The 22,453-nt window shown below is 43.7% G+C and overlaps 1 protein-coding gene across 4 annotated transcripts; it reads right to left on the reverse strand.

The window, feature by feature from the left end:
• Positions 1-114: 114 nt before the first annotated feature.
• MRPL45 (mitochondrial ribosomal protein L45) lies at positions 115-11,082 on the reverse strand. Of its 4 annotated transcripts, none has more exons than XM_055334249.1 (8): positions 10,970-11,082; positions 9,708-9,885; positions 9,040-9,157; positions 6,668-6,766; positions 4,418-4,466; positions 3,287-3,436; positions 2,663-2,836; positions 115-2,464 (listed from the first exon to the last, which is right to left on the reverse strand). In XM_055334249.1, the coding sequence occupies exons 1-8, from the start codon at positions 11,033-11,035 to the stop codon at positions 2,387-2,389; spliced, it is 912 nt and encodes a 303-aa protein (XP_055190224.1). In that variant the 5' UTR covers positions 11,036-11,082; the 3' UTR covers positions 115-2,386. The 4 variants fall into 4 exon arrangements, with proteins under 4 accessions (XP_055190224.1, XP_055190208.1, XP_055190229.1 ...); XM_055334233.1 differs by having other exon boundaries at positions 4,253-4,466; XM_055334254.1 differs by lacking the exon at positions 6,668-6,766.
• Positions 11,083-22,453: the final 11,371 nt, after the last annotated feature.

The following is a 22,453-nucleotide window of genomic DNA, read 5'->3' on the forward strand; positions in this document are numbered from 1 at the left end:
GCAGTTAGTTCTAGCTTATTCATTATAATGATCTTCTTTTTCCAATGTTTTTATTTATGTATTTATTTACTTACTTATATTTATTTATTCATTCATAAGAGACAGAGGCAGAGACACAGGCAGAGGGAGAAGCAGGCACCATGCAGGGAGGCTGACATGGGACTCGATCTAGGGTCTCCAGGATCATACCCTGGGCCAAATGCAAGCGCTAAACCGCTGAGCCACCCAGGCTGCCCTTTTTCCAATGTTTTTAAATGGGAACAGTAGATGGGTAAGGAAACAAGCACAAGCCTGAGGTAACTACACTATGGCCTTCAGGACTTTGGGGTGTTCTAATTCTCACCCAGTCCCCAGCTCCGTGGCTGGCACTGCAGATGGTCTCTGCCTGGCCCTTCAAGCCAATCCTTTATATCTGGGCCATTTGCTCAGCTGGATTTGATCCCAAGGGGAAATGAAAATTGCATTTATCCTCTGGCTCTCCCGTGGCAGCTACTGCTTAGCAGCTATTCAGGATTATCTGGAGACAGATCTAGGGGAGTGTGAGGAAACAGCTTATTTGAAGTACTGTTTTTACATATTCAGGGAAATCAATCGGTCATGTGCCCAGTGAGGGTGCTCTTTTCATTCTCTGCTTCCCTCCCCTCCCTGGATTACTTCCCCTTACTCCATACTCCCCAGCTGTGGATCCTGCTGAAAGCACTTGCCTTCTCATTTTGCCTTAATCCAGGGCTCAGGCAAATAGGATGTGGCCGAACCTCACTTCAGCAGAAATGCTGCAAACTGATGTACATTTTAAGCCAAATGGGTTGAGATGTAAGTAGTATGATAAAGAGTGGCTGCCCTGGATTAACCCACCAGTGCTCAATCTTCCTTGGGAAGACACATCTTGTTCCCATAGTCTGCATTTAGCAGCTGTTGTAAAAACATTCGTTTTCCCCAGTGAGGACTGATTTGTTGGCTGCTTTGCTGAGATGGTAGTTTTAGAGAGACTGAGGAGTTAGGTGGTTCTTCTTTTCTTTTTTTTTAATTAACTTATCTGAGAGAGAGCAAATGAGCGAGAGAGTGTGCGTAGGGCGAGGGACAGAGAGAATCCCAAGAAGACTCCCCACTGAGTATGGAACCCAACTTGGGGCTTGATCCCAGGACCCCAAGAATGACCTAAGCCAAAATCAAGAGTTGGATGCACAACTGACAGAGCCACTCAGGCTCCCCAAGAACTTAGGTTATTCTTGACCTGATTCTAGTTTCTTTGGATTCTGCTCTCAGGAAAAGGTCAGAACAGATTAATCCTGATCCTAAGAGACAGACTCATTAAACGAAAATTCGGGGCTGGAAAAACAACACATGAGAATTAAGGTCCTGTTTTTCAGGGCAGCCCACATTGGGTTGATGAAAGTAATAGTACAAGCCACGCTTGCTGCTGGTACAGAGTGATTTCCCTTGTCATACCTCAGATCACCCTGGACACTCAAGCAGGTAAAGTCCCATAGCCTCCTCCTGACAGCCCAGTGAGAGCTCAGGAACAAGGAGGGGCAAGGTTGCTTCACTCTAAACAGGTTCATATTCTAGTGTTTGCCTTACTACCAATGGGGGGCTGGAAAGAAGAGTCCTCATCTCCAAGAGGTGCTAGAAATCAGGGAATAAAGTCTTACAGATGGATTTCCCAAATGCATGACCTCTTCTGTTGGCCTCTGCCTCCTCCGCTTCCTGAGACCACACCAGGATGCAATTGATAATTAAGAACACAATCCAAAGGCTGAAGGATGATTTCTTTGCACTTACATTCTTCTATGAAATACAAATGCTGATTAGGTGAGTCAGTATGTGAGAAAAGACCTTGAATCTTCAATGAACATGCATTATTTTTCCCAAGTCTGGATTTATTGGAAGCCACATAATTCACAGTTCAGCCCATCTTCCAATTCTGCTCTCTGAAGGCTGGTCTACTTCTAGCCTAAGCTGGGGAGAAGTACATAACCCACCACAGTGTGTCCAATACCCTGACAGTGTTTTATTTCAAACTCTGATCCCTGCCTATAATTAAAAAGAAAATTCTGCCAGTTTGCTCCTGACGGTCTCTGCTACAGGAAAAATAGGTATCTGAAACATACTTTTGTTGAGACTCAAAAGCTAGATATACAATTTAAATAGGACGAAGTGGGCTTATGGCTGTATGTATTAGCCAGCCACCCACCTGGACCCAGCCATCAGCCGTGGTTGTGGAGGAGACAGCTGGAAACACCCAAGCAGGAGAGGAAAGGTCAAACATAGATGCTTCTACAGCATGATGGAGAGATGACTGACTTCACAGCTTCCAGACTCCATAGCATCCAGCCACCTCATCACCATGCTTCAATCCGAGGAGTCATTTATGCCACCAGGATAGCTAAAGTTTATGGGCCTCTCCTTGTGGTTCTTCATAGTCTTCCCAGGGTTTCAGCTGGGGCCCAGGGATCATCACCGTCTGAAAGAACAGGAAGCTGAGTTAGCTACCATCCAAGCCTATGACTTACCCAGAAGATTCACCCTCACCTCTCCTCCATGGATGATGCATGCCCCTTCCCTGCTGCTGCATCACCCCCTCTCTCCACTAGGTGGAACACAACAGGAGTGGCTTAAGATTGCACAAGCACTCCCCTAGCTCTCTTAAATCTAGTCTTACCTTAAGGATGGGCTGCTTATGGGGTGCCCATGGAGGGGTGATCTTGCCATGCATTCTCCAGCTCCCATAGGGATTTACCAGGTGCTTTTCAAACACAACATACTCCAGGACATCCCTGGGCACATCTTCCTGTCCATACATTAGCCGGCCAAACCGGTCATAGATGGCTAGAGTCTGCCAGGATGAAAGCAAATCTGGCCTGTTAGTACTCAGAGTTGGTTTTCTTGTTTTGCTTTTATTTTTATTATTTTTTAATGCCATACAACCATTTTAAAACAACATACTAAGAATTTCTAGTGGGTAGAAAAAAAAATCAATTCAGAATTCTGAATCTAGACTAATTCAATGATCGACTACTGACACTTTACTCTTGGAGGGTTTTTGACTCAGGATGAGGAAGTGGGGGAGGGAGGATCAGGAAGGGTGGAAGAGAGTATCCTCACATCAGTCTCAGGAGAGTTAACATCTAGCAGTGAGAAGGGCATGCTAACCAAGCAAGGAAGACCATGGTGAACCTTTCCTTAAGAGCCCACAGTCTTGGGAAGCTGTACCCATGACTCCAGAGATAGACACCCAACCTGAGAGCGAAGAAAAGCTAGGAGGAAAACAGAATGGGTCGTCTACCTGTCGGGTGTGCAAGCGGACAGTGACCTGGCCGTATATGTTGCCCTGGTTCAGCAGATTCGAACAGCGAACCTGAACCACCTGGGGTGGCTCTAAAGATTCTACAAAGCTCCAGCGGACTGTCTTATACTTGATGTCCCAGACCATGTCCTGAGGGCAGAGGAGAACAAAGTCAGTTGGGGTTTTCCTTTCCTTTAGGAAAGCTGTGCTTCCTTCCACACCTGTTCTCACTTCCAGCGCTACTACAACTGTCATGCAACATTTCCCACCAAACACTTTCTTGTGCCTGTTTCTTCTCTCCTCCCCAAGTTTTGAACAAGCTGTTGCTTAAGCCCACTTTGAAATGACCCTTTTCATCCAAATCAACAACTCAAGACCTACCTTCTTGAGGAACCTTCTCCAAATCAGTGAAAACCACACTCCAAACTGCCAGTTTATCTAATATGCCATTACTCCCCTTACACTTTAAAATTTTTTTTCTTTTACAGATTTGATTTTTAAGTACTCTTTACACCCAACATGGAGCTCGAACTTACAACCCCGAGATCAAGAGTTGCATGCTCTACTGAGTCGGCTGGGCACCCCTCCCTTACATTTTTATAACCTGCTAGTCGTTGCACATTTCTGTTGACTGCATATACGTTTGTTTTATCCTCCCCATGGCTGCTAGTACTGAAGAATGGGATTTTACAGGGATCTAACGGCTAACCTTCAAGGACCAGATGAGTTATATATGATTCTAGGGAGATGAGCTGAACTGACAGAAATTTATTCTTTAACCGTAAGTCCCAATATCAGGGAATCTCCCCAAGTACCCAGCACCCTGGTTAACACATGTGAACACCTGCTAAGTCCTTTCTTACACTGGAGGTGCACACAGGGCACCCTGACTTCAGCCTCCATACCCCAAGGACTCAGTACGGCTTGCTGTGGAACTTCCTCCTTCCTCGGCTGCATGGCCCTTACCAAAGCCCAAGTCAAGTCAGTATCATTTAGCCAAAACCAATGGAACCACAGCTTTTGCCTTGAACTTCCTGCATTTGCGAAACTGATCCTTCTTAGGAAACCAGAGGTGATGTCTAGAATCGGCTCATTCAGGCCTCCAACAGTCCTAAGGAGGTTAGGACCTACCGGAAAACAGTTTTCAGTTACCAAGGTATGAAGCCGGTCATGGTCTGAGCTAAAAAAGAAAAAGATATATATCACTGGCTCTTGTTTTAGGGTTTCCCTGATGGAAGATGAAAATGGCCCTCAGAATAAACAACAATTCCTTTTTACAAACATTTTCTACATGCCTACAATAAGCCAGGTAATATGCTAAGTCCTGAGTACACAAAGATGAACATGATAAAAGACCCTGAGATCTAATTCCAGAGTAAAGTTATGGTCGCTTGTCAGGAGCAGAAATAAATTTCTCAGAAATTACCATACATCCTTAGGAAGGGCAAGAGACCTTCAGGAATCCATCACAAAAGATCAAAAGCTCATCTTATCTCCTCTTACCTCAGACATATCAGCATTAGCAACTGGATTGTGGATTGGCCTTGCACCTAACACTTTTTTTTTTTTTTTAAATAATCTCACCCTCCATGTGGGGCTCAAACTCACAACCCTGAATATCAAGAGTCACATGCTCCACTGACTGAGCCAGCCAGGCACCTCACATCTTACACTCCTATCTGTGAACCTAGCTAAAAGATAAGCAGCCATCTTTTCTGGTTCTTTCCTTCCACTTCCTGCCACCCCTATTGCCCCCTCAATCTTTGCTGCTATCAGAGTGACCTGGTCATGCTGATTCTATGCAGTAACAGTAAGAAAACAGACAGCAAACCCCAGCTCTTGGACATACAGGATTTTAAAAGGTTCCTGAGGGGCTTCAAATAAACCTAAGGTCATGCATGAATTAGTGTCTTTCAGATACACATTCATGACTCTTCCCTACAGTTTAATACCTCCTGACAAGTCTTTTGTTTGTTTTGCTTTTTAAAAAAGATTTTATTTATTCATGAGAGTCACACAGCGAGAGAGAGAGAGAGAGAGAGGCAGAGACACAGGCAGAGGGAGAAGCAGGCTCCATGCAGAAAGTCCAACGTGGGACTCGATCCTGGGACTCTGGGATCATGCTCTGAGCCAAAGGCAGACCTCAACCGCTGAGCCACCCAGGTGTCCCAAGTTTAAGTCTTTGTTCCTTCAAACAATCTTGTCTCTAATCCCAGAGTAGGTAGGAATTAGTTCTGTCCATGTGCTTCCCTTGCACCTCTGCTCCTAACAGAAGAGATTCCAAGTCATTTCCCCCACTATAGCTCTAGACTAGACTAGACTAGACTAGACTAGACTAGACTAACCTGACTGGTGGTGACAGCTACCACGGCCACCAGGCCTGGCACCTCTCAATGAACCCTTCCTCTTCACTATCCTGGCCTAGAGATCTTCAATAGCAATAAATTTCCTGTCTAGGAGTTCACTTACAATTTACAATAAAAATTACACTTAAAAATAAAAGGAAGACATCCATTTCTGGCAACACAATGGACTGAGCTCATGTGAAACTACTCCTGATATAAACATTTAGAAATGTTGGACAGAATATACACGGACACACATACATTTTTAAAGGCTCTAGCCTAGCCCACAAGAAAGGTAAATTTCCTAGATGCCAAAAGGAAAGAGAATTAAAGCCAGAATGGAAAGAATACAACCTGACATCAAGACAACATATGGGATGACTAAAGGGATCTAGAAATAGGATCTGATGGCTAGGAACAGATTCTTCCTAAATTCTTGAACCCTCAAAGAACAGGGAGTTGGCACTGAGATCCTTCCACAAAGCTCTGACCCTCAAGAATCCTGCACTTGCAGCAAACGGAGACTACAAAAATAGCTGAGAGATAAAGCTTCTCTATATCTAAGGGGAGACTAAAAAAATTGAAGTTCTAAACCAACATTATACTCAGACGTGGACATAGAATTTATGATACCTGTATGATTTAAGAATTCCTAAGATACAAAATTAACTTTAAACACTGAACCTGGGGCAGCCCGGCTGGCTCAGCAGTTTAGCGCTGCCTTCAGCCCAGGGCGTGATCCTGGAGATCCAGGATCGAGTCCCACGTCCGGCTCTCTGCGTGGAGCCTACTTCTTCCTCTGCCTGTGTCTCTGCCCGCCCTCCCCCCACCCCCCGTGTCTCTCATGAATAAATAAAATCTCTAAACAAAAAAAATAATAATAATAAAAATAAAAACTGAACCTGGGGTGCCTGACTCACACACACACACCTAGACCTATTTAGGTCACTCTAAAACTCTTAACCAAAGAGGGGAAAAGTCTGTGCCTAGAGTAACAGCTACTGAAAACAACAGGTTTAAGATAAAATTCACTTACTTGTTTAGACAAAGGTGAGCTTCAATAAAAATATCCTTAGCTTTTTCGGGGAAGTCCTTTATTTTAAAATTAGGATCATGTTCTCTTATCTTCCGGATTCTGTAAAATTAAGTATGAGAATCTTCTTTTTTTTCGTTTTTTAAAGTAATCTCTATGCCCAACACAGGGCTTGAACTCACGACCCCAAGATCAAAAGTCATATGCTCTACTAACTAAGCCAACCAGGTGCCTCAAGAATCATTTTTAAACACTTTACACAATATCTTTAACTTGAAGCTTACATTAACTGTCATTCAAGTCTGTCCTTGTATTCAATAATTATTTTCTGAATGTGCCAAGTCCTGTAAATTCAACCTTCTAACTCACATTTAATCATTCTAAAAAAAGACAAAGGCTTCTCATTCTGCCAATTTCAGAATTTTGGCATTGAAGAAAACATCCTTTCAGCACTAAGAAAGAAAATACAGGTTTTACACAAAAGCTCAAGACTCAGAATGATATCAGGCTTCTAACTAGAAACATTAAAAGTTAGTTGCTATTAATTGAGGAAATTATTTTTAGCTCAGAATTCTACACCTGGGCAAATTATAAATGAAGTAGGAGAGTGAAAGTTTTTCTTAGACTCAACTGCTGAGCCAGCCAGGCGTCCCAATCTGACACCTTCTTTACATTCTTTCCACTCAGAGCCTTGCTTGTGCTGTTTTGTCTCCCTAGAATGCTATTCCTCACCCCTCTACTTAGCTAACTGCAAGCAATCCTTTAGGTCCTAGCTTTAAATGTCATTTCCTCCGGGAAGCTTTCCCTGAACTCCCAGACCAAGTTATCTTTCCCTATCATGTGATCCCATAACACTCATACTTCACCACACCTGTAATTATGTAATTGTGTGCAATCGGTATTTAATGGCTGTTTTCCTCTCCTAAATGATAACTCCATGATAAAACCACATGTGTTTTATTCATCATCATCATGGACCCTACCACCAAAGAGCTCACAGTCCCAGAGAGAAATATATGAGAGGTAATCATCGCAGGACATTACCAGAAATAGTAAGTGCACAGTTACAATTACAGTAAAGGCAGCTCCAAAAAGAGTCAGGGAAGGCTTAAAAGCAGACATGATGCTCAACTGATTCTTGAAAAATGAGGTGGAGTTATCAAGGAGGAGGAAAAAGACATTTTTAGGCAAAGGAAAGAATGTACAAAGACACAGAGTCATAGCACAATACTGTCAAGGAACTGGCAATTACTTTGGAAATATTGAAGTTTAGGATGAGAAAAATGGAATAAGATGACAACAGTGGAAGGAAGAACCAGATTTACAAAAAGCTGTGAATACTACTTAAGTTTGGATTTTATTCTTTAGGTAATAACTTATTTTTTTAAAGATTTTATTTATTGGAGATCGCTGGGTGGCTCAGCGGTTTAGTGCCTGCCTTTGGCCCAGGGCGTGATCCTGGAGTCTCGGGATCGAGTCCCACGTCGGGCTCCCGGCATGGAGCCTGCTTCTCTCTCCTCCTGTGTCTCTGCCTCTCTCTCTCTCTCTATCATGAATAAATAAATAAAGCTTTAAAAAAATAAAGATTTATCTATTTGACAGAGAGGGAGAGAGGGATCACAAGCAGGGGGAGCAGCAGGCAGAGGGAGAGGGAGAAGCAGGCTCCCCGCTAAGCTGGGGGCCCGATGTAGAGCTCAATCCCAGGACCTCAGGATCATGACCCCAGCCAAAGGCAGACACTTAAGTGACTGAGCCACTCAGGTGCCCCATATTCTTCAGGTTATAGGGAGTCACAAAAGAGGTTTAACGGAAAGGTAATATGTTAAAATCTGTAATTAGAGAAATGAGTTATGGCTACATGAATAATTAATATGCAGAAACATATTGAGTCATTATAAACAACTCGAAGAGCCTTTGAGTGATAAATACTAAATGTTTCCATCCTTTCAACTAAAAGAGAGACTAGGAAGGTTTTGGTTTTTGCTCCTTAGTTATGACCTAATTAGCTCCATAGAATAGGTCTGTCTTTTTTACTCTTTTTGGCTTTTTATTCTCTGTAGTTCAAACTCTAAGGTTCTTCCTATATAAATATGCTTATTATTTTAAATTTTAAAATATGTGATCAAAAAATGTTCTACAAACTTCTAAGTCGCCTCCCTGATATGACAAAAAATACCAATGAAGGCTGAGATGCTGAAAATCAAAATGCCCATATTCTTCTACATTGACTAATCTCAATTATAGAAAAAAATATACTGTCAAGTTATCAAGGGACTTATGTCCAACCCAATTCACCTAAGATGGCCTCTTTGGAATAAAATAGCTACAAGAAATTTTTATTTTAATATCAATTCCCAGTTGTCTCAGACACCTACGACAATTGTGATGCCACCTTCTTCTTCAGTTGTTCACTTCTCTGTGCTAGTCCTTCCTTTGCAAGAGATGACAAGCGAGCATCACCCTCTGGAGGAACATAGGCATCAAAGATACCAGCTGTAATGAAAGAAGAAAACAAGAGAGCATTGAACTGAGAAAAAGTCATCTTGAGGTCATATGAAATTGAGATGTATCCTGGCTATAAAGTAGACTTCCACATAGAGGGAACTGTTTTACATTAGAAAAAACAGAATAAGGTAATTTAAGTCTTCTCTCAGAGCCTTAATTTCTTGTACAAAATGCAGAAATTTCACCCTTGCCTTCTAGGAACAGGTGTGAACACAAAATCAAAGATGACCTCATTAGGGGCATCTGGGTGGCTCTGGTCTCAGGGTCCTGGGATCTAGCACCAGTTGGGCTCCTTGCTCAGTGGGGAGTCTGCTTCTCTGTCTCCCCCTGCCCCTCCCCCACCACCTGTGCTAGTGCCTTCGCATGCTCCTTGTCTCTCAAATAAATAAATCTTTTAAAATATACGATGTACATAAAGTAAATGATCATTGGGGCTGAGTTAGTTAAATACAGTCAATCACAGCCCAAATCACTCCATTTCCAGAATATCTGTGACAGAAGGAGATTTGGTCAGGGTCTCAGAAATACCATGCCTCACCTGTACAGGCCAGATGTAGTGGACGCTCCAAACGTTCTGGAGGAATGACCAGTCCTGCTTTCCGGGCATATTCCATAAACTCCTTTTCTGATTTGTATTTGGGTTTATAAGTAGGAGGTGTGAAACGTTTTTTAGTTCTCACTGGAACTACAACTGTGGACTGAGTCACCAGGACAGGCTGTAAGACAGGAAAAGGTTAGGATAAAGGTAATCTGGAAAGAAATCTATCCTGAACAAACTCTAAGCAAAGATAGAAAGGGCACATCCAAAGAACGGCTTCGGAACAATTATAAAGCCACATATCAGGAGGGAAATACTCACAGGTGTCTTAACTAGAAGCCCCTAAGCAGCCTTCACTAACACCACTCAACATTTACTAAAGGCTTTCCTTTGGTACGTTCCATAGTACACGACTATGCCAAGTCCCAAGAATGCAGAGCTGATTAAAGAAAGGCTTCTGCTTTCAAAGAACCTTCAGTCCCATGGGGAACTTAAACATCAACCTGACCCTGAAAAGAGCGATATGCTATTATTAAAGCATAAGAAAGGTCCTCTTCTCCTATCTCCCTTATATTTACTCGGATTACATCCTGCTCATTCTTTTGGGAATCTAACTGTAAACTTTGTCATTCTGGCTCCCAAATGATCAATAACGTCTTTAAAGGCCAGCTCTCTTTTCTCTCCGACCCTGAGTTTTGCTCGGCCAGGTACAGTGACAATATGAGACTCCCTCTTTTCCAGCTACTGCTCAATGTAGAGCTTGTTTAAGAACCAAGGGGAAGTTGGGGATCCCTGGGTGGCTCAGCGGTTTGGCGCCTGCCCTCGGCCCGGGGCGTGACCCTGGAGTCCCGGGATCGAGTCCCACATGGGGCTCCCTGCGTGGAGCCTGCTTCTCTCTATATATATCTTTCATGAATAAATGAATAAAATCTTAAAAAAAAAAAAAAAAAAACCAAGGGGAAGAGAGCCCAGACTCCAAACCATGACTTCTTTCTCCTTTAAAACCTCCCCGCCAGACAGATCCAGAGCAAACTGGAGAGACTTCATCCTCGAGAACTTGCTCGTCCTCGTGGCCTTTACGGGGCTCTCCCCACGCCACCCCTTAGCTTAGTAGCTGGGTCCCGTCAACCTCAAACTCTTCCGTTACTGGTGATGATTTGTACCGTCCAAGCCCACCAAAGACAATTGCAAAGCAGGTATTCCCCTCCACTCTGTGGTCCTCCTCCAGCGCCTAGAGTCCTACCCACGCGGTCCCTACCCACCTGCCGAGACCACCATCCTAAGGCTTTGGATAAACAATACAAACCCCGCGGTGTGGGGGCTGCCATTTTGTTCCCGCAAAGGCCGCTGGGATGGGGACTAGGAGTTAACCAGGGGCAAGGAGAGAGGGCGCATAGGGTGGAGCTAACTCGGGTGTGGAATTTTCCAGGGCGCGCGCCCTCCGCCGAAGTGTGAGCGACGCGAACGCGCACGTGCGCGTTGTGGTGGTGGGGGAGGGGGAGTAGAGAACGGGCTGCGCGCGTGCGCACTAAGAGGCGTTGGGGGGTGGGGTGGGGCGCACGGCGGTCACGAGCCGGAGAGCTCAGGAGCCCGAGCTACGCCTGCGCCTGCGCTTGAGGCGTTCTGGCCGCAAGGAGTTGCTGCATTCTTTTAGGATTGGGATGTTGCTGCACCTTGCTTGCACTCCCTAAAGAATGAAAAGGTATTGCCCTTCGGAGACAAGTGTTTTTCCCCAGTGCCTACTTTGATCACAGAAAGAACGAAAATGACTAGTTTCTGAGTCTGTATCTGACCTCAGTACGCTGTGTAACATTAAACAGCGGTACTTTTCGCAATCTGAACCCTGTGAAGAAAATTCTTACTGTCGAAGAGATTAACGCCTACTATGTTTATTGAACAAACATAATGACCACTGTGTTTTTGAAGCAAAAGACACATGGACTGAGGAAAACACTTCTTGTTTGTCCTTTTGGGAAAGAGGCACAGGTTTAATTATAACAAGTAATAGTTTATTTTAAAATGTTTACCAGGGGGCCCCCTGGGTGGCTCAGTGGGTTAAAGGTCTGCCTTTGTCTCAGGTCATGATGTCAGGGTCCTGGGACTCAGCCCTACTCCAGGCTCCCTGCTCGGTGAGGAGTCTGCTTCTCCCTCTCTCTCTGCTGTTTCTCCCACTTGTGCTCTCTCATTCTCTCTCTCAGATAAATAAAATCTTTAAAAAAAAATATTTTCCAGGGATCCCTGGGTGGCTCAGCAGGTTTACCACCTGCCTTTGACCCAGGGCGTGATCCTAGAGTCCTGGGATGGAGTCCCACATCAGGCTCCCTGCATGGAGCCTGCTTCTCCCTCTGCCTATGTCTCTGCCTCTCTCTGTGTGTGTCTCTAATGAATAAATAAATAAAATCTTAAAAAAAAAAAAAAGTTTTCCAGGTGCCAGGCATTTTCTAAGCATTTGCCGTGTATTAATTCAATCACTCTTCACCACAAACAAGAGTAATAATCTCCTTTTATGTGTGAAGTTGGATCACAGAGAAATTAAGCATGTAATTTATTTAAGGTCACAGGGCTATTAACTGCCAGAACTGGGATTCAAATCCAAGCAGAGTGAATCCAGAAACCATGCTCTAATTACAATGCCCTGCTGCTTCACATTCAGTTGTTAAAGGATTTATGATGTTGGGATCATCCTGGAAAATCCAATGCTGTAATGCTGTAAAGTTTTGCTGAACGGCAAAAACTTTCCACACTTACCTGTAGGTTCTTATCTTATTTTGCCAATTAGTGTTTATTGAGCACTTACCTATGGTATTTTGCAATGAGTTAAGAGCTCATGGTACGCACATACAAGAGCTTACAGGCTGAAATAGGACTGTCACGAAAGTCCAGATAAAATGCTACAGATTATCAAAGGAGAGAAATTACTTTTGGGTTTCCGGATCACCTGTATTGCCTTAAATCTTAGCTCCTCGATTATACTGTAAATTATTCAAGGGTAAGATTGTCTCCATAATTCTAGTCACAGCATTGAACCTGTAGCATGACACATTAATAATGACATGAAATTAGGTGCTATATGGGGGCGCCTGGGTGACTAAGGTCATGATCCCAGCATCCTGGGAGGGAGCCCTGTGTGGGGCTCCCTGCTCAGTGGAGAGTCTTTCTCCCCTCTGCCTCTCCCCCTGCTCATGCTCTTTTCTCTCTCTCTCTCTCTCTCTCTCTCTCTCAAATAATACTTAAAAAGAAACTAGGTGCTATATGTATGTGTTATTTATTTTTATTTTTTAAAGAATTTATTTATTTATTTTTATTTTTTTTTCAATTTACTTATTTATAATAGTCACAGAGAGAGAGAGAGGCAGAGACACAGGCAGAGGGAGAAGCAGGCTCCATGCACCGGGAACCCAATGTGGGATTCGATCCCAAGTCTCCAGGATCGCGCCCTGGGCCAAAGGCAGGCGCCAAACTGCTGTACCACCCAGGGATCCCAAAGAATTTATTTATTAATGAGAGACACAGAGGCAGAGATATAGACACAGGCAGAGGGAGAAGCAGGCTCTATGCAGAGAGCCTGATGTGGAACCCGATCCCAGGCCCCCAGGATCACGCCCTGGGCTAAAGTCAGGCGCTTAACCGCTGAGCCACCCAGGGGTCCCTGTATGTGTTAGTTAAAGAATGTATATTATTGAGCATTTAGATGAAAGATAGCTCATTATTTCTTAACAGATTCTTTTCTATCTAGTCTATGCACTGGAAAATAAAATGTGATTTTTTTTTTTTTACTAGTCTCCCCACTGAAGTGAGGAAACTCCATTTCCATAATGAGTGGCTATTAATACAGAATACTGAGATAGTCTATCCGAGACTATCTCCACCATTGAGGAGGAGAAAATCTTTACATGGTAGCCAATACATCCCAGATCATCTCTGTCTGCCCTCTGATCAATTTCTTTCTTTCTTTTTTTTAATATTCTACTTTTCTCTCTGTTTTTTCTTTTTTTTTTTTTTAAGATTTTATTTTTAAGTAATATCTACACCCAACATGGGGCTTGAACTTACAACCCCAAGATCAAGAGAGTCATGTGCTCTACCAACTGAGCCAGCCAGGGGCCCTTCTGAACAGTTTCTCAAGGAATGCAAACTTGTTCTATATAAGTCTGGATGAAATAATAAGGGAAGTTGAGGTCAATTAATTCATTCTGAGATAAATCATAAGTGGGTTTTTTAAAATAGCAGCTCTTTTGGAAATTTCATATTATCATCCTACTTCATTAACTCCCAGGAAAATTGGAAGCTCTCTGTTGGGGAAGTAACACCAAACACTGAAAAGATACTTCTGAATCCTACAACCCTAGTAATTCACATTTCTGAAAAGGCAAAATAAGAGCAATTAGAGGAAGGAGTAAGGTGAACAGGAGCTCAGTCTTGCAAAAAACAGTCTTGCACATAGCATAGTCTTGCACTCAAATATTTATTTATTCAATAAATGGATGAGTAGAATTCCAGAAGGAATATGATAAGGCAGAGAGCAAAGTTGATTTCCTGTTTCTCCAAATACAGAGAGTTCCTGGAATCCCTTGTTTTCCTATTGAAATTTCTAAATGGAGCCGAAGAGAATGGGATACCCCTTGAGCAGTAGGACGGGTACTTGCATTTTTTTTCTCTTCCCAATGACAGATGACTTCAGAGATTGGAACTTCTGAGATTGTGCCTGGTGACCTACATTCTAGGAGAAACACAGTTGATTTGAACGAAGAAAATCCTTCTGGAGAACTGGAAGATTCTGATTATAATATTTATTGATTATAGTAAACAATGTGATACTTGGATTGAAGCAAGTAATAGGCTTGCCATGTGTTTATATTGTATTTCCCTCTCTTGAATGAAAGCACGAAAAGCAAAATAAGTGAGTGGTTCAAGATAAAGTGACAGAGGAAACCAAGAATTCTTAGTAAGAAATGTTCCCATCTGATCTTTGGCTAGCAATGTTGGCAAAGCTTTTCTGTCACTCCAAGAGTTAACTGTCTATAACTTTCACATAGTGGTTAAGAACACTATTGTGCCTGAATTTACCTCTTAGCTCCACCTTTTTTCCTTACCTATAGAAAGGGGATATTTGGGCAGCCCTGGTGGCGCAGCGGTATAGCGCTGCCTGCAGCCCAGGGTGTGATCCTGGAGACCCAGACCGGTCAGAGTCCCGCATCAGGCTCCCTGCGTGGAGACTGCTTCTCCGTCTGCCTGTGTTTCTGCCTCTCTCATGAATAAATAAATAAAATTAAAAAAAAGAAAGGGGATAATTAAATACCTAAATCACAGAATTGTTGATAACTCATTAAATGAATTAATGTATTTATCCACTCTGGTTAGTTATGGCCGCTGCTTCCAAGCCTCATAATAGTCCTGGAAGGTGTACACAGAGTGTAGCAGAGTCCTGGTAAGTGTAACCACTCTTTGTTCTGGACACAGGTAATATCTCTGCCCCCAGAGTCCACCCCAGTGCAGTGTCCCTAAAGCAAGGATATGAAACAATATGTCCCTAACTTGGATATGAACTGGAAATCCTCAGGAGGCCCTGTGTGTCAGCTCTCTTCCCCTCCGGAGCAGTTTTCACCTCGTTTGAAGCTAAGACCACCCAAATGCAGGTAATTTCCAAGCTCACAAGTGATCCTTTATTTCTGTGCTGCCCAACTTTCTTCTGCTAGCTGTTCTTTTTTTTTTTTTTTAATGATAGTCACAGAGAGAGAGAGAGAGAGAGAGGCAGAGACACAGGCAGAGGGAGAAGTAGGCTCCATGCACCGGGAGCCTGACGTGGGATTCGATCCCGGGTCTCCAGGATCATGCCCTGAGCCAAAGGCAGGCGCCAAACCGCCGCGCCACCCAGGGATCCCTCTGCTAGCTGTTCTTTCTCACCCATCCTTCCATTCATCCCTGCTGCTGAGGACAAAGGCCTTTTCCTTTACCTCTTTTTTTGCCTGCCTCAGACTCCTTATTTCTAAAGGTGTGTTTAGGAAGAGCTATCGCTCATCTGGCTCAGCCAGAAAAGAAGCCCATGTATCCTGCTGTTCAAGCTCAGTCTAGAATTAATCTCTTGCCTCTTCTTGCTTCCCTTTCACCCCAGCTGGCTCAATCGTGCAATAATCCTAAAAGGGAATTTCAGGCTATTTGTGACATGCCCCTTTTCCCACTGCCCTCCCCCTGCCCTGGCCCCATGCCACATTCGAGGAGGAGAGGGCAAAGCCCCTGGATCAGAGTAATCTGTTTCTAACCCACTTCCATTCTCAGGGATTACCTCCGCAGGAGGAGGGAGACAGAAATAACTCAAACACCTTAGCATCGGACACCTGGGGAAGACACTCCAGGAGGGCTGCCCTAAGAGAGCTGCAACCATGGGGTTCTGGAGCTTGGGAGCCTATTCTAGGCTGGGGCACCCTAGAAAAGGTCCATGAACTTGAAAAACAGTGCCTAAAGTAGTGCTTGGCAATAACAGGCACTCTGAATGTGTTGGACAAAAGAATGCAAAGTGTACAGATTGTGGGCTAGAAATAAATTGTGGGCAAAAACAATTCCCTGATGATATGTGCAACCTCATATTCTTACATGCACACAAACTTATAGCAAAAATCAATCAACCCACAAAGAGGGGATGTAGTAGAAAGAGCTCTGGGTTGGGGAGGCAGGAGACAAGGATGTAGTCCCATCACTGCTGACCTTGATTTCCCTCGTGACCTCAGGCAAGTCACTTTGTGTCTTTGATCACGAATTTTCCCTGTAAAAAAGAGTCACTCTCTAGAGCCCTAAAAGCCAAAGTCCCATGTGATGTGCCCTGAGCTCTTATTAATAATATAAAGGCCCAAGTTTATCTACATACCAGCAAGGATTCCCTTTTAGAGCCCCCTGTGAACCGAGTGCTCTGGACGCCTCCCCTCCAGCCTATATTCTTTCCTCTGCCCCCCATGGACTCTGCCATAGAAATGTGTATCTTCCAGCTGACCGTTCTGGGACGCTCTCCAGTGACTGAATGAGGGCTTCCCTGCCAGCAGTTCGGAGTTGAAGCCAGGGAAGCCATGCGAATGCGGGAAACTTCCACTAGAGGGTACCAAGGCTGCGTTGGGATCTCAGGCTGCGGGGAGGCCTAGCAATCCTAATAATTCCAGGATTTTAAAATACCTATGTCCAGATTGTTAGAGATCTCTGCTCATTGTTCCTTATCTGGTCTGCTCCTGACTGCTTCTTGGAAGGCTTAAGAAGCCTTTGATATGTTACTACTTTGATATCATTTTGATTTGATTTACCTTCAAATTAAAGGCAGCTTGGAATCACAGAATCCATGAGGGCTCTGGCAATCGACATAGACTGGACCCACTACTTCTAAACTCAATGTACCCATCTGTGAAATGGGGATCATAGAAACTGAGCTCGTCGGGCTGCTGTGAGCACTGAGTGACCTCATATAGGGAAACATGTGGCTGGTAGACAGTAGGTGACTAAAACTGTTCTTGCGCCAGAGGAGAGTTTTAAGAATTGCCACAAACTGGAAATGGCTCTGAGGAAAGAGAGATGCATTTGTAAGTGCTGGGTATCTCCAAACAAGAAATGTCACCATTTGCCATTTTGCTCTGACACCTCTGCAGTTCTCCAGGCAGGTGCTGCTGGGTACTGCTCAGGCTTAACCCTCAGTCCTGTTCTACCTATCCCCTCCCACCCTGTGTCCACCCTGTCCACCCAGCCACAGGTACTCTTCTGCCCTTGCCTTATCCTGCTTTCCCTGGGAAGTGAGTTTAGTTTCTATTTCCTGTTCACCTCCCAGACAAAAGTCTCTTGTATTTTGCCCTGTGTTTTCTGAAGCATCATGTCTCCACCTGGTTCTGCTCTTCCCTTTCCCTCTCTTCTCTCCCATAGTCACTTCTAGTAGGGTGGAACGTGCCATTTGTTTCTGGGACGGAGCAGAAGTCTGGGAAAGGGGGGAGGGAAGTCCTGTCAGGGCTTGCGTGTCAGCAGACACGTTACAGCTGCAGGGCAAACCAGGGTGAAACCGCAAGCCAGAGGCCTCAGGGCAGGCAGCCGTGTGAGGCCCGCCCCTCAGTGACTCTCTCATCTCTGTCTCACCCCAGAGCTTTCCTGGCAGGAGTGGGAGAGGTTGGTATCGAGTCCTTGAGCCCTGACTCATTCCCTGACCTAGTTGGGTGTTACCCAGTCATCTCCCAAATCTCTCTCCAGAAGCCTTCCTTAGCAACATGTCATCCCAGAAGACAGAAGAGACTGAAGAGGAGAGCAGACCACGGACTTATTTCATCCCCATCTGAGGATCCTAAGTTTAGGATCTGTACCACCCAGGAGGGTGGTTATAAAATATAATCATCTTACACTGCTACACTAAGGGGTTGGTTATTTTCCAGATTGCTTTTATAGAAACAATCATGCTTCACTTTCCCAAGAAAGAAGAAAATCATTCTTTTATTTTATTTGGACAACGACAGGGGCTGGGGAGAAGGGAGAAGGGAGACTGGAATGCTAAGCCAGGAAGTGACTGGTCATTATCACATAGTGAGTCAGGGACCTATCTAGGGGCTGAAGTCAGGTTTTCTAACCCCACCCCAAATTCTGTTCTCTTTCTCTCATCCTAGTTACTGATGGTCTATAGCACTGGTCTGGGCTTTCTGGATTTTACGAAAGTTCTTATAACCCCCAAATTCCTGAGGGTCCAATAGGAAATCGATTGTAATGTGCTTCTGGGCTTCATATCTGTCCCTTCCAATATCTGTCTTGTGGAAATGTGAGATAGATGTTTGTTGCCTCCTCCACAGATTGTTGAAAACACTTTTAGAGTTATCTAAGATTCAGAGAAGACCAATGTAGTTGTCTGTGTGAGGTTAGATCTCAAGACCGAAGATTCCATTTTTAAATCATTTTTTGGCATTCAGATCCTAATATCCTTGTGAATCACTGTGCCAGTGGACGCTGAAAATGGTTTTCTTGCCCTCCCCTTTATTCAAAGATCCCAATCTCTCCCTAACTAGGGTCATTCTTCCTAAAGACATTAGCTGGTTTCCAAGAAAGCAGATTTTAGCTTTATCCCTTGGCAGAGAGAACGGAGTCATTGCACACAGGCCAGAACATTCTGCCAGAGTCCCCCATCTGGAAGAAAAGAGAAAAAGAGTTTCAGAGTTTCCATAAGGGCTGTCTACAGGGGAGGAAGGGAGAGTGAGCCATAGGGAAGGAAGAAGAAAGCTACAGGGCTATAACCCCAACCTCCACAGTTTGAAAAGATTATCAGATCTGCAAGCCTAAAATCCTGGCCCAGCAGCACCACACCTTCCCCTTCCTCCCACCCCTCGCCGGGATTTATTTTTTTCCCCATTCCTGTAGCTTTCACGTGTATCTATTTGTCCTGGCTGTCTCAACTCAGAATTTTCCTTGTATTCTTTGTTTTTTTACGATTTTATTTTATTTATTCATGAGAGACACAGGGCAGGCAGAGACACAGGCAGAGGGAGAAGCAGGTTCCATGCAGGGAGCCCGATGTGGGACTCGATCCAGGGACTCCAGGATCACGCCCTGGGCCGAATGCAGGCGCTAAACCACTGAGCCACCCAGGGATCCCCTATTCTTTGTTCTTAATGTACCTCCTTTTCCAACTTTGTGCTCTCCCTATGGATAACTCAGATTGCAGGATGGCCAAGGTGCTCAGGAATCTGGTGCATTGTCCGTGTACTGTGGTGTCTAGCTGGAGAAGTTAGAGACTCAGGTTGGATCATGGAGAGTCTCCCACTAAATACAGAAAATTATAAATATCCCCAATTGACTGACACCTGGCTCTACTTGGGCTCTCTCAGCGAAAGGGAACCTAGAACTGGGTAAGGCAGCTCATTCTGCTCTTGAGGATCTGATTGTGACAAATTCCTTCCCATATTGATGTACTATTTACTTCCCCCTTTCACTCAATGATTCTCATTTGCCCTCTGCTGCATTACAAAATGAGGCTACATCCTCTTCTAGTTAGGTTGAGCCACATGAAATTGCCATTTTTATAGATTAAAGTGGTTGAACATTGTCAATTTAATGTTGTTAGTCTTATACTTGACAATGTAAGCTATCTGAGGACAGCTATTATTTATCTACATATCTAATATCTCTAAACTTCACCAATTCTTCCTCACCTGGTAAAGTTACTGGATCCTTTTTCAATATGGGGCACTCAGTACTAGCCAGTTCAAAATGCAATGAGGCTGTTACCTCTCTTGATTTGACATTATGTTTTTTCATGAGACTGTGACCATATTGGGTTTGGTGAATCTTAAACTTTTTTTACATAAAATGTTGCCAAGCCAGTACCACTACTTCCTATACAATTGATTTTTTTTTTTTTAAACCTAAATGTAGGTCCTCACTTGATCGCTGTCAAATTTCATCTTGTTGATTTTGGCTCCTCACTCCAATCTGTCAAGATGATTTTAAATCTTGCTGCTATCATCCATTCTATTAATTGTCTTTCCCAGCTAGATCATCATGCAAGTTATTGATTTTTAAAAATGTTTAATAGGACAGTGAGGACTCTCTTTTTTGATATCAATCTTAATCAATATCCTTTGAGTTCAGTTGAAAAGCTATTTAAAATTTTACATAATTTATTATCTACCCACAACTCCCTTGCCTCATTTTCTTAACCCCATCTTGCTGCTCCTTTACTATCTTTCTCTGATCTGCACCTGGCCCATTAAGCAAACCAAACCTACCCAGGCATCACATAACTACAGATTTTTATACAGAAGCCACAAGCACCAGCTGTTTTTTAAAGGAATCATCAGGGGTGCTTGGGTGGCTCAGCTGGTTAAGCATCTGCTTTTGGCTTCAGGCCCCAGGTCCAGCTCTCTGCTCAGTGGGGAGTCTGCTTCTCCTTCTCCCTCTGCCCCTCCTGCTGCTTGTGCCCTCTCTTGAGCGCTCACTCTCTGTGTCTCAAGTAAATAAATACAACCTAAAAAAATAAAAATAAAAATAAAGGAATCACTCTCCCTCTTGTTAATTCCCCAACTGCTGTCACAAGGATCTTTCCTCCACACAGCTTTTGTGGGAGGCTTTGTGATTCCCAACCCTCATTACCCCACCAGCCATTCCAGGCATGATACCTCTATATTCCTCTAGAATATAGATTCTAGCTTGGACTTTGGCATGGCTCCTCCCATTGGCTCTTGGTGCTCCCTGTCAGCCTACAATAGAACTGCCTTTTTTAGCTTGGATATTATTCCATGAATAGTATTATAACTTTGCCTCAATCTTTGTGGTGGTTACATAGTGTTCCATTGTGTAGATATACTATGTTGACGGGCACTTAGGTGGTTCTCAAGCTTTTGGTATTACAAACAAAGAGGCCATGAATCTGTTTACAAGAACTAAGGTAGGATAAATTCCTGGAAGTAGAACTGAAGGATCAAAAGATGTGTAAATTTTTTTAAAGATTTTATTTATTTGAAAGAGAGAGCACAAGCAGGGGAGAAGGAGGAGCAGGCTCCCTGCTGAGCAGGGAGTCTGACTCTGGGCTCAATCTCAGGACCCTGGGATCATGACCTGAGCCAAGGCAGAGGCTTAACTGACTGAGTCACCAAGATGCCCCAAGATACATACATTTTAATTTTGATAGCACCAAATTGCTCTCTGAGGAGTTGTACCATTTTACTTTAGTGGTGGTTTAGATCTCAGCAACATGAGGAGTTTCAAATTAAATATGCCCATTCTTTTTTTTTTTCTAAAGGTTTTATTTATTCATTCATGAGAGACATAGAAAGAGAGAGGTAGAGACACAGGCAGAGGGAGAAGCAGGCTCCATGCAGGGAGCCCAACGGGGACTCAATCCCAGGTCTCCAGGATCAGGCCCTGGGCCGAAGGTGGCGCTACCTGGGATGCTCAAATATGCCCATTCTTAAAAAGATATCTTGCTTTTATACTAGTGAAAATTTATTTTTATTTTTATATTTTTTAAAGATTCTTAAAATTTACTTATTCATGAGAGACACAGGCAGAAGCAGAGACACAGGCAGAGGAAGAAGCAGGCTCCATGCAGGGAACTTGATGTGGGACTTGATCCTGGGACTCCAGGATCATGCCCTGGGCCAAAGGCAGGCACTAAGCCACCGAGGCGTCCCTATGAAAATTTGTACTAGTGAAAATTTGTAAATGCTTTTAATTTTTCCTGTCTCCCTCATTTCTCCTCCTTATGCTTCTCTTCTGATTGCTGCTCTACCCAAATTCCAGATTCTTCTCATCCGTTTATGCAAAGTAATTCTGCTATCTCCAGACTCCATTACTTAGCTCTGCCCCAGCCCTGCATGTATACACACAAACCTGAACAGGGTAAACTTGTTACTATTCAAAGCCATCCTCCTTAGTCATAATAATATTGAGCACTAACACGTACTAACCTATTTAATCTCTTCAACAACCTTATGATGCAGGTACCATTCTGATCCCTACTTCATGGATGAGAAAACTGAGGATTAGAGAAGTTAAGTACCTTTTCCCAGGTCACACAGTTTAAAAAGTGCAAAAACTGTTTGAACCTCAACAGTAGGTCTCTAGAGATCATGCTCTTAACCCCTACAGCCTACAGGCAGATACCTCTCTTGGGAGATTAGTTCTATATAGGTCCTCATCAAATTCTAACTTTTCTTAGCAATGCCTGTGATACAATTCAAGCTCCGGTATTTACCCTGATCCCTATCTAGCCCATAGCCTGTTCTATTAGCAGCTCTGCCTGACAG

The sequence above is a fragment of the Nyctereutes procyonoides genome, unplaced genomic scaffold (assembly GCF_905146905.1).
Source record: "Nyctereutes procyonoides isolate TBG_1078 unplaced genomic scaffold, NYPRO_anot_genome, whole genome shotgun sequence".
NCBI classification, from domain to species: domain Eukaryota; kingdom Metazoa; phylum Chordata; class Mammalia; order Carnivora; family Canidae; genus Nyctereutes; species Nyctereutes procyonoides.

Excerpts from the sequence above, each read along its gene's own strand:
- MRPL45 (XM_055334233.1), bottom strand. The coding sequence starts at position 11,035 with ATGGCAGCCCCCACACCGCGGGGTTTGTATTGTTTATCCAAAGCCTTA. Across the intron at positions 6,767-9,039 it reads AAGGTGGCATCACAATTGTC|AATCCGGAAGATAAGAGAAC; the intron begins GTAGGTGTCTGA and ends TTAATTTTACAG. Across the intron at positions 3,437-4,252 it reads CTGACTTGACTTGGGCTTTG|GACATGGTCTGGGACATCAA; the intron begins GTAAGGGCCATG and ends CTCTGCCCTCAG.